General features: G+C 43.9%; 1 protein-coding gene across 1 annotated transcript; it reads right to left on the bottom strand.

Moving 5' to 3' along the window:
- Positions 1-1,940: 1,940 nt before the first annotated feature.
- pou3f2a (POU class 3 homeobox 2a) lies at positions 1,941-5,992 on the bottom strand. The gene has a single exon (XM_070987263.1). It carries the CDS (start codon positions 5,196-5,198, stop codon positions 3,810-3,812), a length of 1,389 nt encoding a protein of 462 aa, XP_070843364.1. The 5' UTR covers positions 5,199-5,992; the 3' UTR covers positions 1,941-3,809.
- Between the last annotated feature and the right edge of the window lie 10,750 nt (positions 5,993-16,742).

Raw genomic sequence — 16,742 nt, 5'->3', positions numbered from 1 at the left:
GTGTGTGTGTGTGTGTGTGTGAAAAATATGAATAATGCAGAGGATGCCTGTACCAGCGAGAGGGCCGGGAGGAGGGCAGATGGTCGCCTGCTGATAGGACAGAATCCAGGCAACAGGGTCCTCCAGAGAGCTGGGTTTAGACCTGGCTTAACACACACACACACACACACACACACACACACACACACACACACACACACACACACACACACACACACACACACACAGATATACATACACTCATACACCCCAGACCCACAAATATTCATGTTTTTTTCCCCCTTTTTTCCTTTCTTTAATCTGTCCCTCTCTGCCCTAACATTGCACACTCTGGCTCAGCTTTCAAAATAAAAGCCTGGTTGTTACACACATTGAGGAGTCTATGGAATGACACAGTAGTAAACGGGCCTGTTTGAGAGGATATCTGAAGCCTGTCATTGCCTGATTTCTCTTTAGTTGCTTAGAAATTGATTGGAAATGAAGTAAAAAACATAGAAATTGAATTTTGTGATGTTGGGCTATGTGAATAAAATGAATGTATGTTCATTGATAGATCCTAAGAGTCATGAGAAATAAACAGGGGTGTAGTCAGGATTTTAGAAATACTGAGGTCATGTTGTTGAATTTAAAGAAATTCCTTTAAAATTCAGCAACTGCTTGTAAATTTGACACAACCAACTAAACTCAAAGTGAGTTACTATATTTTGAACTTTGTGTTGATTTTCCTTTTGATTAGCACAAGATGACAATTATTTGCAGGAAACTTCCTGTGAAATTATTAGGAAATTACAGATACAATAATAAGTAAAATAAAGTCTTTGATCTCCCAGTGTACACACAACTTTGTGGGAAATAAGTATATTCTTCAAGTTTCAAAAGCCTTCTCACGCTGCCAAGAATAACCTTGGAATTTGGCCTAAAAAGTGTGCATATTTTAAACTGTGAAATCTAACTGCTGCAAGGTTGATAAACTCCCAGAAAAAAAGAATTAAGAGGACATAAACCCGGACTCATTGTCCTACATGATAGCTGTGGTCTTGGTTATAAAATGTAATTTGGAAACAGTTTTGTCTCATTAAGAAAAATCACTCACTGCTCATAAAGCACCGTCTGCCGTCAACCTGCTCAGTGCCACTAGGGGGCAGCAGCAGACTGTTTCTGATTCGGCCAGCGATCAGCAAAAGCATCTAACAGGAAGCACAAGACATGAGGTGAAGAGGAAAAAAAAAGAAATTAGTCATGAAAAACGTGAAAAACGATTTCTAACAAACGAAAGTGGATAAAAAGTGATCAACAAAATCCTCAAAAATGTCAGAAATTACGAAGTGAGCTTCAGCGTTAATGCGCTCACAGCTCATCTGATGAACTGCTGATTGTTTTAATTCATAATATTTCAGTGTTAAATGTTTGCACACATGTTAAGTCTTTCTGCAATTATTCAAATTATTTCCTATGACATGAAATGATATATAGAACATGTTTAGAATTAGGTATTATGAATAATGAAGACAGCAGGCCAATAAATCTAGTTAATAATGAACACACCTGCAGTTATGGGCCTACAGTAGCTTGTTGTTTACACCTTTTTTAACCACCGTTTCCAAGCAGGCCTGCAGAGATGCGTTTATTGTCCTCATATTTTAAACCACGTCTCGTCATAATTGTCAATTAGTTTTCATATTTATCCTGATAAAAATATTAATTGACGCTGTGCTGTGTTTCAATTTCAGGCCGGCTGTGCGAGCATCTTCACGGGTATCTCTCCACACAAGCGTATCAGGGCAGATCAGCGGTGGTAAACAGCTGAAGGACCGTTTCAAGCAACCGAGACGCATTGATAAAATCCATAATTACAATGCGAGGCCGCGTGCGAGAAGAGGAAGACGAAGGAAAGCGTTGCTTCTTTTCCTGAAGCTCAATAAACGTGCAGAGACCGAGTGTTATAGAAAACAAATACGATTTAATGACAAAAAGCATATAGAAATTGTGCAATCTTTGATTTCTTTCCCCTCTTCGTTTGATCACAGATTTCAGGTCAATGCTATTTTGTTTTGGTTTTTGTTGATTTATTTATTTTTTTCCACCATAAAAACTCAAATTCAGATGAAGGATTTGTGACGTAGTCAGAATTACAATAGAAATATTAGGCCTCATTTAAATGAAGGGCGAATTATTACGTAATAGAGCATTAAATAAGGAAAAATCCGTAATGGTCTTTACACATTGCGTAAAATATTATTATGCTTAATTTTGAATAAATGGCGATGAAATCTTTTTTTTTTTTTTAAGGGTGTGAAGCATTTCACTACAGTCCTGCTTTGACTGAGCCTCATCAGAAAGTTTTTCAAATGCAAAACGTCTCATAGAAATTGCCTTAAAATTAATATTTCCCCACCACTCCTCTACATCCTTCAGTTGGATTTGAGTTTCTGAATTTCTCTACTTTCTTTCGGCTTGAGTCCGAGGATGAACCTCCAACCAGTGGTGGATTTCCCCTCCACAGCCTTCCACCGTCAGATCAGGTTATTAATCACAGGATTTAAGTGGCACAAGAACACGTGTCTGTGTTTGTGCTTTGGCACAGACTGACAGAGAAAACTGAACAAACAAACAAACAAACAAACAAACATACAAACAAACGAAGCCATACAAAAACGAATTGAGATACATCCCACAGATAGTCCTCTCAGTGAGTGAATGAGTCATACAGTATAGTGGAGCCACTGCGGCCAGAGCTGGTACCAGGATATATTCAGTTTTTCAGATTTTTTTTGTTTTGTTTTGTTTTTTGTTTTCTTCTTCTTCTTCTTCTTCTTCTTCTTCTTAGGAAAGGAAGGCAAGATGGGCTGGACTGCTTTGAGTGTTCCAGCCGGACAGTCTCGGTCTTTGTCATCACAGCATTTTGGAAAAGTACAGAAATAACAAACAGCAAAAACAGACTGTAAACAGGCGCACAGAAATGTCTGCACAGAAAGAAAAGCAGTAAAGTGAACCAATACTCAGTCTATATATTATTATTGTTGTTATTATTATTATTATTATTATCATCATCATCACTTTGTTGTCAATTTCGAGCTAAATTCTGAATGTTAGAATTTTTAAAGCAAGGACGATAATTTAAATTGAAATGAATTGTGAATGCAGCTGACACTGCAATCAATACATCACATTAAATTTAGTTTACTAAGAAGAATTGTCTAATAATAACAATAATGATAATAGTAATAATAATAATAGTAAAGCAGTTGGCGGCTACTGGCTTTAATTTTGAACATTGTACAGCAGGTGTCTGCCATTTCAGCCCTCTCTTGCCACAAGCTGCGAAGAACCCCTGTTGCTTTTGTTATGATGGAAAGATGGCGTTTATTTACCCACACTGACTGCGACTTATCATCGAGACCGAAGCTTGTTTTAATATTCCCCCCCTGCGGACACCTCGTGTCCACATCACGCTCCGCGTTTCTTTAATGACACGTTACATAATGACATATCGGCGTCTTGGTAGAAGGTATAGAAAAGCATTTCGTATCAATGTCGTTTTTTTCCTCTTTTTTTCGGGCTGCACACAGCAGCCGTATCCCAATATGCTTGGCAGTTCCGCGACATGAAACCTCTCCATACAGCTCTCTACTATGCGTATTTTTAGTGCTTGAGTGCCACTGTATATCCCCACCGTGTGTGTCCGTGGGTCCAACATTTAACCTGGCTGTGGTCCAGTTTCGAGCGGTCCGGCACAGACAATCAAACAAATAAGGAGGCATTATTCCTCCTTAAGGGGTCCGTGTTTAGCTCAGAATGACGGCCTGGGGTCACTGCACAGGAGTTTGTCCTCCGTGGTGAGGAGGGGTGTCCCCGTACATGTCTTCTCCTGCTGGTATCTGTCCCCCAGCCGGTGTCATCCTCTTCTCCTTCTGCCGCCTGTTACAAAACCAAACCCTCACCACCTCCTTCTCCAGCTGCAGGCTGTCCGCTAAGGAGTTGATCTCCGCAGCTCCTGGTTTTGGACATTTGAGAAAATGGCTCTCCAGAGCCCCTTTGACGCCCACCTCGATGGAGGTCCTCTTTTTCCTTTTCCTTCCCTGTGCCGCGATTTTATCCAGGCTAGTGGGGCTCCCCGAGGTGGAGTCCGCCTCCTCCAGCCACTTGTTCAACAAGGGCTTGAGTTTACACATGTTTTTGAAGCTCAGTTGAAGCGCCTCGAATCTGCAAATGGTGGTCTGAGAAAAGACGTTTCCATACAGCGTCCCAAGAGCCAGTCCCACATCCGCCTGGGTGAAGCCCAGCTTGATACGTCGCTGTTTGAACTGCTTGGCAAACTGCTCCAACTCGTCGGAGGTCGGTGTGTCCTCGTCTGACTGGTCCTGATGCCCCCCGTGCTGGTGATGGTGTGAGAGAGACTGCTGGTGGGCCCCAGGGCCGCCTCCATGTTCGCTGAGGTGCGGGCTGTGGCTGTGGTGGTCCTCGTCCCGCAGGGGGTGGTGGTGCATCCCTCCTTGCTCTCCCCCCGGCATCAGACCGAAGCCGGACTGGGAATACACCAGACTCTGGCCCTCAGATGTCGCCATACCGGGGATGTGCGTGGTGGCTGTGCTGGTTCGCCATGCTCTGGCGTCGTGATGCGCCTGCTGGTGCGCTAGGTGAGGGTGTCGCTGTTGCTGTTGCTGCTGCTGTTGCTGCAGACTGCTGGAGTTCTGCAGCTCCTCTCGGTCACTGTCGTGCAATACGGGCTTCACGTCTTGTTCTCCGAGGGGACTTGATGGCCAGGGCGCCGCACCGTCACCGTGAGACAACGCCGTTATCCACTGGTGCGCGTGGCTGAGCGGATGTCCACCGCCCGGTAACGTGCTATAGTCGTTCTGGAGCAGGGTGTGCGCGTCCCTGTACGCTGCCGCCTGCTGCATGCTCCCGGACTCCGAGTGCGGCGGCGGCGCGCTGCTGGGGGTGGTGAGGACGCTGTAGTGGTTGGACGTTGCGGTCGCCATAACTATCGGAGCCAGAGTGGTAGCTGGAGTTAAAAGGAGGCTGCCTTTGACAGTAACTCTTTTGCGCCACGGGGCAGCTCGGCGTCTCTCTCCAACATCTCCCGGGCGCTGTGCCAAGGGGACGCAGAGGCGCGCACCTGTGGTCCGCCTCGCTCCGCTCTTTATTGGCCAAGAACGGTTGACAGATGTGGTTACCCCTGACAGCACCCCGCTCATTGGTCACGGGAGATTGTACAGAAACCCCAATCACTCTGCCCAACAATACTAGCAGTCCTGCAGCATGCATGAGTACAAAGTGGAGGGAGAAATCGGGCTGCGGAGTGTAAACACAGGAAAGAAGCTCAGCTGTGAGAAAAAGAAAAAAAAAAGCCATTTTGCTTTACGGTGAAAGTTCTCTATTAACGCTGATCTGGGTCAGTGGGTCACATTTGTTTGTTTCGCGCGTCAAAACGGTGCGTAAAAGTTACTCAAGATACACAGAATTTGCTCAATTAATTGGTGTAGTGATCGCATTTATGCCTTGCAGAATAGAACTCTTAGTTTCCAAATCCTCAGAACTGCTAAACTTTAATTTAATCCGGTTTTTACGCATTTGAAGAAGAACATTTGGGACATTTTGCGCCATGAAACAGTGAGCAGTGATCATGAGGAAAAACTTCCAGCTGCCTCTCTGGCCTCAGGACGCTGTCCAGAGAGAGGGGCTGCGTGCTTCCAGGGCCTCTGCCCCGTTGCCATGGCGAACGCGGTGAATGGAACAACGCCCACGTCACAGCTGCAATTCGCTCCTTCTTTTCGTTCCGTTCCAAAGGGCTCATTGGGGCCGCGCGCTCGGTCGTCGGGACAAATAATGGGGGGCGAGCGGAGAGGGCAGCACGGGGCCAAAGAGAGGAGGCTGCAAGAATGGATCCTTCAGCCTGCTCTGCGCCCACCGTGCACCCCTCCACCTGCTTGTTGGGTAAACTTTGAGATGGATGCACCCACAGTGGCACGCGATGCTTCGTTTCCCAAACCTCTTAAAAAAAAAAAAGAAAAAAAGAAAAAGGCAATGGATTCTCAGTGTTTAGAAAAGGAATGTTAAAATGCTGCTGCTAAATTATAATCCAGCAATACAGTATATTCATTTTACACTCTGAAACATGAGTATCTTATTTTAATACTAAAAACTACATTTTGTTGGTAATGGTTTTGCTTAAGTCAGATTCTGAATGAAAGATTTTTACATGTAATGGAGTATTACACCGTGGTTTTACTACTATTGCTTAAGTAAAGGATCTGAGGCATTGATCTCTCATCTGGTAATACAGCTTTATTGTCTCTTGGCACTGTTGGTAAGAAAATAACAGTGAAACACTAATTTTTGCATTATCTGCTGGTCCTATCTTAAAATGAATGCAATGATATTGAAATTAAAACTAATCCTCATTCTGTTGAGCCCCCCTGAAACCCTTTTAGACCCCCGGGGGGTCCCTGGACCTACTTTGGCAACTACTGGTATTTAGGAGATGAGATTTTATTGGCTCAAAGTGGGGCGCCGGCTGTAAAGCATAACAGCTATTAAGAGGTTAAAGGAACCTCGAAGGACAAAAAAATATGCAAGTTTCACCTTCAAACAGAGGTGCCATGCAACATCATGGGCATCAATGAAAATGCGTGTTTACATTTATTTATTTTTTTCCAATTTAAAGTCATAGCTATACCCAGTGCACACAAAGACAATAAAATTTCCCTCCTACTGCTAATTAATTAAAGACTACAGCACAATAAAATTCCAGGTAGGAAGTGATAGGCTAATTGATAAATGCTTAATATCTAATCAAGCTGTGGATGCGTAGACTTAAACTGACAAACAGAATTATAGGGATCGAAAGAACACTGGCTTATGATTAGGGTGTAAATCTGAGAATTACCAAATGTGTCGCCAGGGGCTCTGGCAATCCGTGTGTTGAGAGGGGCAAAACATATTACCCTAATAGACTAATATGCAAACTACTGGCTGCCCAATTACAGGACTTAATAATGCATAAATGATGCGAGTCCTGTTCTTACAAGACGAAGAGGTCGCTGCTAATTCAGTCAAAGGGCTGGCTATGCTGTCAACACATGCTGCGGTTCCACACACATACTGTCTGTGTTTCTGTGTCCCTTGTTCTGTACTCAGGAGTGGGAGTTAATGATGGAGAATCTGAGCGTTAAATTAACAGTAATTATATGGCCCCGGTGCTGTAAAGATTCAATTTCTTCACAAGTCTAATGGGCCTAAGTGTCCCTGTGCGCAGGCAGAACTCTATGAGATGTTTATGATTGAAACGCACACACAGAACAAAAACACACACACAAACACACATTGCTTACACCTTTACGATAAAGGCATCAGTGATTTTCTAGATGTCCACCTGAAGAGTGATTTTTGTCACTGGTGTAGAAGTGCAGCACTAAAACTACATTGAAGGCAGGCACTCTTCAAATCCAGATGTGATGAGCTACTTTTTTGTTCTTGTGTAAAACGGGCTGGCTGCTCTCCCCTATCAGTTTAAGAAAGAGTGGTTCAAGTGTGAGGTGAAGCCATTTATGTCAGTGAATGTTTGCAAGCGAACCAGTATTCTGGTTGCTTTCACTTTCTCCAGGCCAGTGTGTGACCAGCCCATGTCCCTCCCCCTGTGGGAACTCTAGCACAGGGGTAACTGGGGTAGGGGGGCTTCTTTATACTGCTGGACACAGGGAGATAATGGCCATTCCTCCACAGCTGGCCCACACAATCAAAGAGAGAGGGGGCTCGAAGGATTCCAGCTTTAACCAGGCCATTGTCTGGGCTAATTACATCTGAATGAAAGACCCCAAGAACTCACCTCCCCCCTGAGCAAAACCTGCACAGAATACCCCAAACAACCCTTCGGAGATGAGGGAGAGTGCACAGACACACAGCGCACACACAGAAATATATAGACCCCGGACTCCTTCATTACCCCTAAACATAAGCACACATCATGCACGCACACTGTGGACTCGTTCATTGCTCATACACATCCCCAACAGGCTCTTATCAAAGAGTTGTGTCTCTCTCACAAACACACTCACATGTGGCACTCGGCATTAGATCAGATCTCAGCTTGCTGCTCTCAGAAGAGATGAGGAGGTCTTAGAGGACTTAGCTTGAATAGAAAACACAGTGAAGAGCCTTTCCCCAATGCACCCCCATAATCCCAATCTATACACTCCCTGTGCCCCCAACCGCCAGTGCTCAGCTCCATCTGTAGCCTGTGCAGCCTCAGCTCAGTACAGTGCAGTTCGTGTCTGTAAAAACTGCAGAGTGATGTCAGGATGTGCTGTTTGGTGCACCGTATTTTGCCATCAGAAAATACATCCAGCTTGTTTCCTCACACTCAACGGCACATTGAATTCTTCCTATATGACGAGCACTGCAGTTTGTTGCTGTGTGTGAAAACTGAGGTGCTGAAAATACGATGCTGTTAATGGGTTAAAATGTCTTAAAATGTCCATTATTTGCATCCGACGTGTTGAAAAGGAGTGTCAATTTAAAATCCAGACTTAAAGCAGTTTAAGTGTCAGCTGAAGCTGAAGCACAGAAAGTGTTTGAGGTCTCTTTGAAGTGAAATTGTTGTACGTGTTTGAAATATGTAATTTTTATTAGCGGTGACGGCAGAACTGCCAGTTGAAGTGTAAAAGATGAAAGCCGTTGAACTGCCATTGAAAGAGTAAGACGACAGTAGTTGAAATGTCAACTGTTGCTGAGGCACTAGAGATAGTTTGAGTGTACTGTAAACTGCTGAAGTGTCAGCTGATATGTAAGAAGTGAAAGTGCCAAATGAAAAGTAAAAATCAATTGAAGTGTCAGTTGAAGATGTGTAAAGGCAGACAGCAGTTGAAGTTGAATTTACAGTGTAAGTGATGAAAGCAGCTGAACTAACATTTGAAAAACAAGCAGTGAAAGCAGTTGAACTGTTATTTCAAGAGTAAAGGATGAAAGCAGTTGAAATGTCAGTGTCAAGTAGTGGACTAGTTGAACTCAAATTTGAAGAATAAGAAGTGAAAGCGGTTGAACTGTCAGATGAAGTGTGAAAGATGAAAGCAGTTGAACTGTCATTTAAAGAGCAAGAGATGAAAGCGGTCGACATACCAGCTGAGCTGTAAATGATGAAAGCAGCTGAAATTTCAGCTTAAGTTGAAGTGCCAGAGATCATTTAAATGCAGGGTAAACTGCTGAAATGTCAGTTGGACTATTTGAACTGGTAGTTGAAAATTCAATTTAAGTGTGAAAAGTGAAAGTAGATGAACTGTCACTTAGAGAGTGAGTGATGTAGGCAGTTGAAATGTCAGTTTAATCAAAAATGATGAAAGCAGTTGAGATTCCATCTTAAGCTGAAGTGCAGACGCAGTTTACATGCGCTGCAAAGAAGATGAAGAGGTTGGAAGTGAGCGACAGCAATTTAAATGTCAGCTGAATTTTTAAAATCATTTGAAGTGTCAGTTGATGCGTTGAGGCTGAAAGTGACTCAAATTTAAATTTCAAGTCCAAAGCGCTGTAGGCAGTTGAACTGTCAGTGTGTACGTTGGCACCGAATGACTGAACAGTGAAAGCAGATGAACTGTCGTTTAAAGACGAAGAGACGGTTTTGTTATAGTTCAAGTGTTGCACTGTAAGTAATTGATTTGTTAGTAAGTTCAAGAGCTGATGGGGCTGAGCGTGATGATGTCCAGGACTCTAGGTTTAAATATTTGTGCAATGCACGAGTTGAGGTTTATATGGATATACGGACGTATACACCATTTTCCCAGGACACGTTTTACATTGTGTATGTGTAAGTGTATATGTGTGCATGTGTGTGTGTGTGTGCATGTGGGTGTGACAGTTTCAGGGTTAGGAGGTCTCACTGGTGCTCAGTTTAGCATTGATTTATTCTCTTTCTCCAATTTATTTCCCCTTCGCCTGATCTGCCTCTGGGAGGACAAATGGAGGAGAAACGCCAAGCACAGTAACCATGCCTCACACACACACACACACACACACACACACACACACACACACACACACACACACACACACACACACACACACACACCATGCACACAGTGACAAATGTTTCCACAAGCAGAAATCCGCTCAAATTTGTATTTCTGCAAGGGGCCGGCATGCAAGCACACACAAACACATGCGCACGCACACACACACTCAAACACTTTTAAAGCTCAGGTTCTCCATTTCCAGCATTACTGTGCCGGACCAATCAGAGTGGTGACCATTCTGTAGAACTATAAATTCACGACACTCGCCAAGTCCCAAGGCACCAGGGCTCCTATAAGACTTCCCATGTTGTCCCATATAACTGTCTTCAGAGAACCCATAAAGACATAAAGGGACGCTCCTACCTCTAGGTGAGTGCTCATAATTCACCAGCAGGTATTTTTACCGTGACATTGCTGTCGAGGTGCACAGATTCATCTCGTCTCCTGCTTTATAATGTCGAACACAAACTCCAGACAGGAAAAGCATGTGAGTGCAGTCATATTTTATGGGCAGCTTGCTGTCACATCCTACTGTAATGCTTTGGTGTTGGAGGGGTATGTTGGATGAGGAGTGTGTGGGCCTGTGGGTACAAGCTTAACACCTCACGTCACTTCTGCTTTGCGGTGTAATAACAAACCTTTCCCTTTTCTTCCCAAGTAGCAAAAGAGGGCAGGAGGAGGGGCAGGTAGGTCGTTAAACCCACTTGAAAGCTCAGCGCCCTGATCGATAGTCTTGGGCCAAGCACGGATTAAAATCAGGCTAAGTCTGTTTCAATCAATACTGATGGCTAACCCTGGGGTTAAAACAGGAGTAAATCTCCATACACGTCCATACACAAGTCTGCACTATGGCCTACAGTACAGATAAATCTGTAGCTTTCCATGCAAATGGACACACAATGGGTTACCGTGCGAGTGTAGTCGATATGAATGAGTGCTGTATAGGCATAGCGGCAACGCATCTAGCTGTATATCTGTAGATATACACTCTGTTTAGTTAGGAGAATAAGGCAGTAAATTTGGGCTCGTCGATGGGGATGAGCAGAGTGAGTAAAGCTCTCACAAATGTGTTCGAGGGGGTGAAGCATGTGTATGTGTGTGAAAGAGGGAGAAACAAACAGTAATCTGTCTGCGGTTATACACACAGCACCAAAATAATGGAGGGGAGAATGACTTATAGACAGAGAGCTGACATGCATGATTGACCGTTTCACACTGTAATGGAGGACGGACATCACTGATCGGATTGATCTTACGGTCACATGTCTGTGTATCAGTTACCAATACCGATCAATGTAGCTGTGGACAGACAACAGCAAGGAGTAACTGTTGCACATCTATATCGTGAGCAGCTAATTCGACAAAGGCAGAGGTTTATGTCCCTTTCTTAAATGCTTATTTGATTCCCCTAATTATCAGGGACAGATTTCTGAGCACAAAAAAGTCCTTGTCTCAGGAAGCAGGCTGCAATTGATAATGACGGAAATATGCTCAATTGCTTTCTTGCAGAGAGTTTGAGAAGGTCGATACCACTCTCATGTCTGTGCCATAGACTGCTTAAATAGTGGACAGAGCTTCGGGGTCTGAAAGGTGAAACCAATTCCAAAGTGCCTTAAATCTGCATTATTTCTAATGGCCAGCAGGGGGCAACTCCTCTGGCTGCAAAAAGAAGTCAGATCGTATGTAAGCTTATGAGAAAATGACTCTACTTCTCACTTGATTTATTGTCTCAGTAAACAGTTCCCTAATGAGTTCACGGTCTCAATCAATATTTCAAGTCTTTTTCAAGGCAGCATGATGCTCATTTGGTAAAATGGCCCCATTTGGAGTAAAATAGAGTAAACAGAGTATCATGTGACTGACAAGTCGCTACCATAGTGTTTCCTCAGCTTCTCAGCCAGATCCAATCAGGATAGAAGCGTAGCAAAGCGAATCCTAGCTAGCTGTTTCCCCATGATTCCAGTGTTTGTGCTAAGCTAAGCTGCCCGAACAGACATGAGAGTGGTATCAATCTTCTCATCTCTCAGCAAGAACAGTAACATCGCTCTAATGTGTCCTGAAATATTATATGTGTCTTGCATCAACAGTAATTTTACTTAGAGTATATTTAATTGACAAAGCATTTGTTGTTTTACAAGTACTTAAATACATTTTCTGACTGAACTGTTTACATGCTAACACCTGAACCTGAAACACAATGACTAAAACCTGACACCCCTGTCGCAAACCCTTGAAACCAGTTCTCCAAAAATACAAGCACATTTTCCGCTTCTCACTCAGATGGCAACTCTAAATCACACTTTTTTTTTCAAATCCGCCGCGCACAATTCACACATTTGGCACAATCTTCATAACTAAAGCCTGCTGTGTTCATGTTGACAGCATTGTCCCTCAAAACGCTGAAGCGAAATGATCAATTGGCCACACTGATGACTCACAGGTGCAAACACTAGTTACAAAATTGGTCAATTACACATCAGAGCAGGGGGCCGAAGGTGAGCCCTCCTGTTTTGGAGATGAATGGACGGCAGCGATGCAGTGAGATATGGAGGGAGAGGACAGTCAGGGTGAGAGGAGGAAGAGGAGGAGGATGGCCAAAAAAGAGGAAGAGGGAGTTGCATCTTGGATGAGGCCTGGGCCACTTCAGTCAATCGTGTTGTCACCGTTTTTTGGGCACAGACAAATTACTGTCACTCCCATTAATTGTACTTTTAAAGTGAGAATATGCCAGTGAGCTACTCTCGTCTATACACACTATTAAATATTTTGCTGCTTGTAGGCCTACACACAGTTTTCTTGTATTGTCATGTTTTGTATGTGTTGTAAAGGGACATATTATTGGGAACTGGGGAATGTGGGCATTTCTGTTTGTTAGTTAGTTTTTGTGTTACACTTATGGTACACTCACATTCATACATCAAAATTAAATGAATGCAATACCAAAGCAAAAATGAATGTGTGCAGCTTCGTGTGGATTTTACTTCTTATTCAAGTTATCAGGCTTCTTACTTTCATGGCTCCAGTTGCAGATGGTTAAATCATCTCACAGTGCAGCAGATATCATGTTAGATTTTGGTTTCAGATATTAAAACAAAATATATGAATGTCTTTCGGAAACCAAAACACATTTCATGAATATGAGAGAAGACTAACTGTGCAATGTGCTTAGCGTGTGTTTAATCTCCATCAACCACTCTTTCTGTGTGCTTGCTTCTCCGTCCCCTCACCAGGGACTCCAGCTGTCTCTCCATCACACTGCGTCCTCCATCTCTCCTACAATCTGGGGGGCAGGGCGGAGGGAGGCCTATTCAATGGACCTCTCACTTTTGTGTTGCCTTTTTAAACACGCTCCCGAACACACAGACCCCTCAACCCCCCCCCCTCCACTGCCACATGCAGCACCCACGGCAGGCCTGAAATCAAAAGCTGGAGAAAGTAAGCTCTCCTGAATTTATAAGGAAACTAAAGTAGCAATTTTCACCTCATTGCCTGTGAAAATATGCAGAGTGAAAAGCAAAAAGCAGCAACAAGGAGTCCTTTTGCTTAGTTAACTTCAGCTAATTTCTAATCGACGGCGGTCACCAGAGTATTTGTGCGTATTGTAGTTAATTACAGTGCTATCAAAACTGTCTTTAACCTTTCCTGAGGTCAAGATCAAGGTCAAAATGTGAGATGCAATGAGTCCTACCCAATAGTGAAGGCTTGACTTAAACCACTGCTTCATTTCAAGGGTTAGGGTGTGCCAAGACGTATGTCCTTGGGGTCCTTGTTTTGGTGGGATCAAACCAAGATGAATAGGGGAGAGACCTCCTCCTAATCAAACTAATCTGTGTCTTCTTCTTTCACTTGTTTCCAATCTCTAACTTTCCAATCTCTTGTATTGTTTTTCTGCATTTCCTTCTCTAAACGCATCTTTAATGTGACAGTTTTCAGGGAGTCACAGTTTTCAAGGTATTGTGCCCCAGTACTCCCAGTCTCAGGTTACCATGGGATACAGATTTGCTCAAGTTCATTACAGTGTCTCTCAGCATGTGGAATTTGTGTGTCTCCTAATGAACATTACACACAAACACCTCAAACACTGAGTCAAAGCAGTGCAGTTGGCCTAATGCTTCGGTCGGGGTGTATTGGGTATTTTCATGGCTGTACTCCGATGTTTTATTAGCCTATATGTCCAGAAAATTACACATGTACAATTGTGTAACCCCTACTTTTATTATGAGTGGCAGATGCACAAAAGTGAATGAAGGAAAGCAAACATTGCTTTTGTGAAGGAACACTGCTTTACACGCTTTTCGCCCCCATGCATATCAAATGTGTTTCGGCAATTGGAAAGCATAATTCAGGGTGGAGGAAAAACAGAGGAGCTACTCTTGGAGGCAACCTAGCCAATTAATTTGCAGCTCAGATATCAAAGCCTCACTGGAGAGGTGCTAGGCTACATACCACTAAGCTAATTTGTGTAGCAGGTCCGTATTAAATATATGCATGAGGCTAATTCAGTTAGTGTCGTAGCCCTGTAGCTGTGGTGAGTGCGGCGCTAGCTCCCATTAGCGATGTTTCTGCCTCCAGTGGAAATCAACAGAAGCCGAGGCAGACACCGCTTTTTTGCATAAAGCAAACAAAATTAAATTTACTTCGCTAAATCAAAGTGTAGTGCCAAATGTGGGTATATCTCTCTGTGTGTGTCTCCCCCGCTGTCTCTCCCTCTGTATGTCCGTCTGTCTGTCTTTCTCCCTCTCTCTCTGAGGGATAAATTACTCCAGAATGATAAAAGACTAAAACAAAAATTACAGAGAGACAGGAAAAGAGAGATTTTAGTCAAGTGGGATTCCCCTCCCAAACAATCCCAGCATGCTCCTGCTTGCTGAGATGTTGGCTTGTGTGTCTCCAGCGTGTTGTGAATGTTTCTCTGATTTTGTCTCTCTGTCGACGCATGTTTCCCTGCATGCATTTACAGTATTCGTGTGTTCCTATCAGCCTGATCTCACAGGAAAATTCACACTTATTTGTACAAAAATAAATGTTTTGTGTATGAGGTATGCAAAAACAGGAGCAGGCTGTGTGGAGAGTTCTTTTACTTTTATGTAAGTGCATCCATAACCAAAACCTTATTTCGACATAATATGATGATAATTAATCTAAATAGTTCCAATTTAACGTTGAATTTGACTCATGGCCATGAGAATATGTTTATTTTTCAGACTCATGGTAGGTGATGGATGCTTCATCGCTCAGCTGTCTATGTGAGTTTATTTATTCTGTGTATATATTTATATTGTTGTCAAATTCAGTTGCCGGGGTCTGCATGTGTGAAAAGAAAAGAGAGTGCGTGTGCATTGCACAGGTGTGTGTGAATGCGTGTGTGTGGAAGTGTATTACTGACATTGTGGGAACACAAATGTCTTTATCGTGGGGACCTTATGGGGACATAGTGCAAGTCCCCATAACACTTTGGTTTGGGTTAGAGTAAGGGTTAGGTTTAGGCAAGCAGTGGTTATGGTTATGATTAAGGTATGTCTCCAAGAAATGAATGTAAGTCTGTGCAATGTCCTCAAAAGTGATGGAAACACGACTCTCTCTCTCTCTGTGTATGTGTGTGTGTATGTGTGTGTGTGTGTGTGTGTGTGTGTGTGTGTGTGAGAGAGAGAGTTCCTTGCAGTATACTGCAGAGCTCGTCTGTAAAAAAAAAAAAGGGCCACTTGGCTGTTCCTATTGAACTTGACCTGCGGGCCAGATCAATGTGTGTGTGTGTGTGTGTGAGAGAGAGGGAGAGAGAGAGAGAGAGAGAGAGAGAGAGAGAGAGAGACAACCCATGTGGGTGTGTGTCTGTGTGTGTGTGTGTGTGTGTGTGTGTGTGTGTGTGTGTGTGTGTGTGTGTGTGTGTGTGTGTGTGTGTAGGTGCGCGTCCATGAGCGTGAGTGTGCACTGCCAGATCAATGTGTCTCCGTGTGCCACGGAATGAGAGAGCACACTGATTACCCAGGGGTGGTGGAGGGAGGGGGGGAAGGAGGAGGAGGAGGAGGAGGGGGAGGGGGGTGGGAGGGATGAGAGGATGGAGGAGGAGGAGGATGATACAGAGGGGAAGGAGGGAGGGGGGGTGATGAGATTGAACAGAGGACAGAGCTGAGACCAGGATCAGGAGAGAAGCTGAGATCATTTCATTTTCATTTTCCCTTCATTTCACTGCGAGCTGAGCCGTGTGTCAGGGCATTCCACATGGATGAGGTGCCAAAATGTAGATCCGCGGCCAGATGGCACAGATCAGTCGGGAAATAGCGACACAATCTGAATGGAATGGGATGGTTGGGGGTCAGTGATCCATGCTCCTGTCTTTCCTCCTTCCTTTTCTGTAAAGCACCTCCACATTCATGAACCCAAAACTCACACGAGCAGAGAGATGTGCTTCAGGTTTACAAGACAGACATAAAACCTCGCCAGCCTCAAGGCCATTGACTGCATTTCTTTGTCTGTATCAAGATGTTTGCTGTCCGTGTCCTTGCCTGTGTGCCTCATCTTGTTTTTCGATGTTCTCATCGTTGAGTGTGAAGGACCGTGGCACAATCCTTCAGCACTGCGGGGGCTCCTCTCATCCTTCTCGCTCAGTGTAGTTCCTTTTTACTAGCAGTTCTGTTTGCAAACCCCTGCCCGTGTCCAATCAGCACGTAGCCAGTGCAAAGAGTGTGTGTAAGAGTGAGAGGGAAGAGGTTTTCAGTGGAGGTGGGAGGTGGTCTGCCT

The sequence above is a fragment of the Chaetodon trifascialis genome, chromosome 19 (assembly GCF_039877785.1).
Source record: "Chaetodon trifascialis isolate fChaTrf1 chromosome 19, fChaTrf1.hap1, whole genome shotgun sequence".
Classification (NCBI taxonomy): domain Eukaryota; kingdom Metazoa; phylum Chordata; class Actinopteri; order Chaetodontiformes; family Chaetodontidae; genus Chaetodon; species Chaetodon trifascialis.
Note: the sequence above shows the minus strand (reverse complement) of the source record. Positions and strands in the feature narration are given on the sequence as shown.

What these genes read in the sequence shown, in the direction of transcription:
- pou3f2a (XM_070987263.1), bottom strand. Translation starts at nt 5,198, where the DNA reads ATGAGCGGGGTGCTGTCAGGGGTAACCACATCTGTCAACCGTTCTTGG.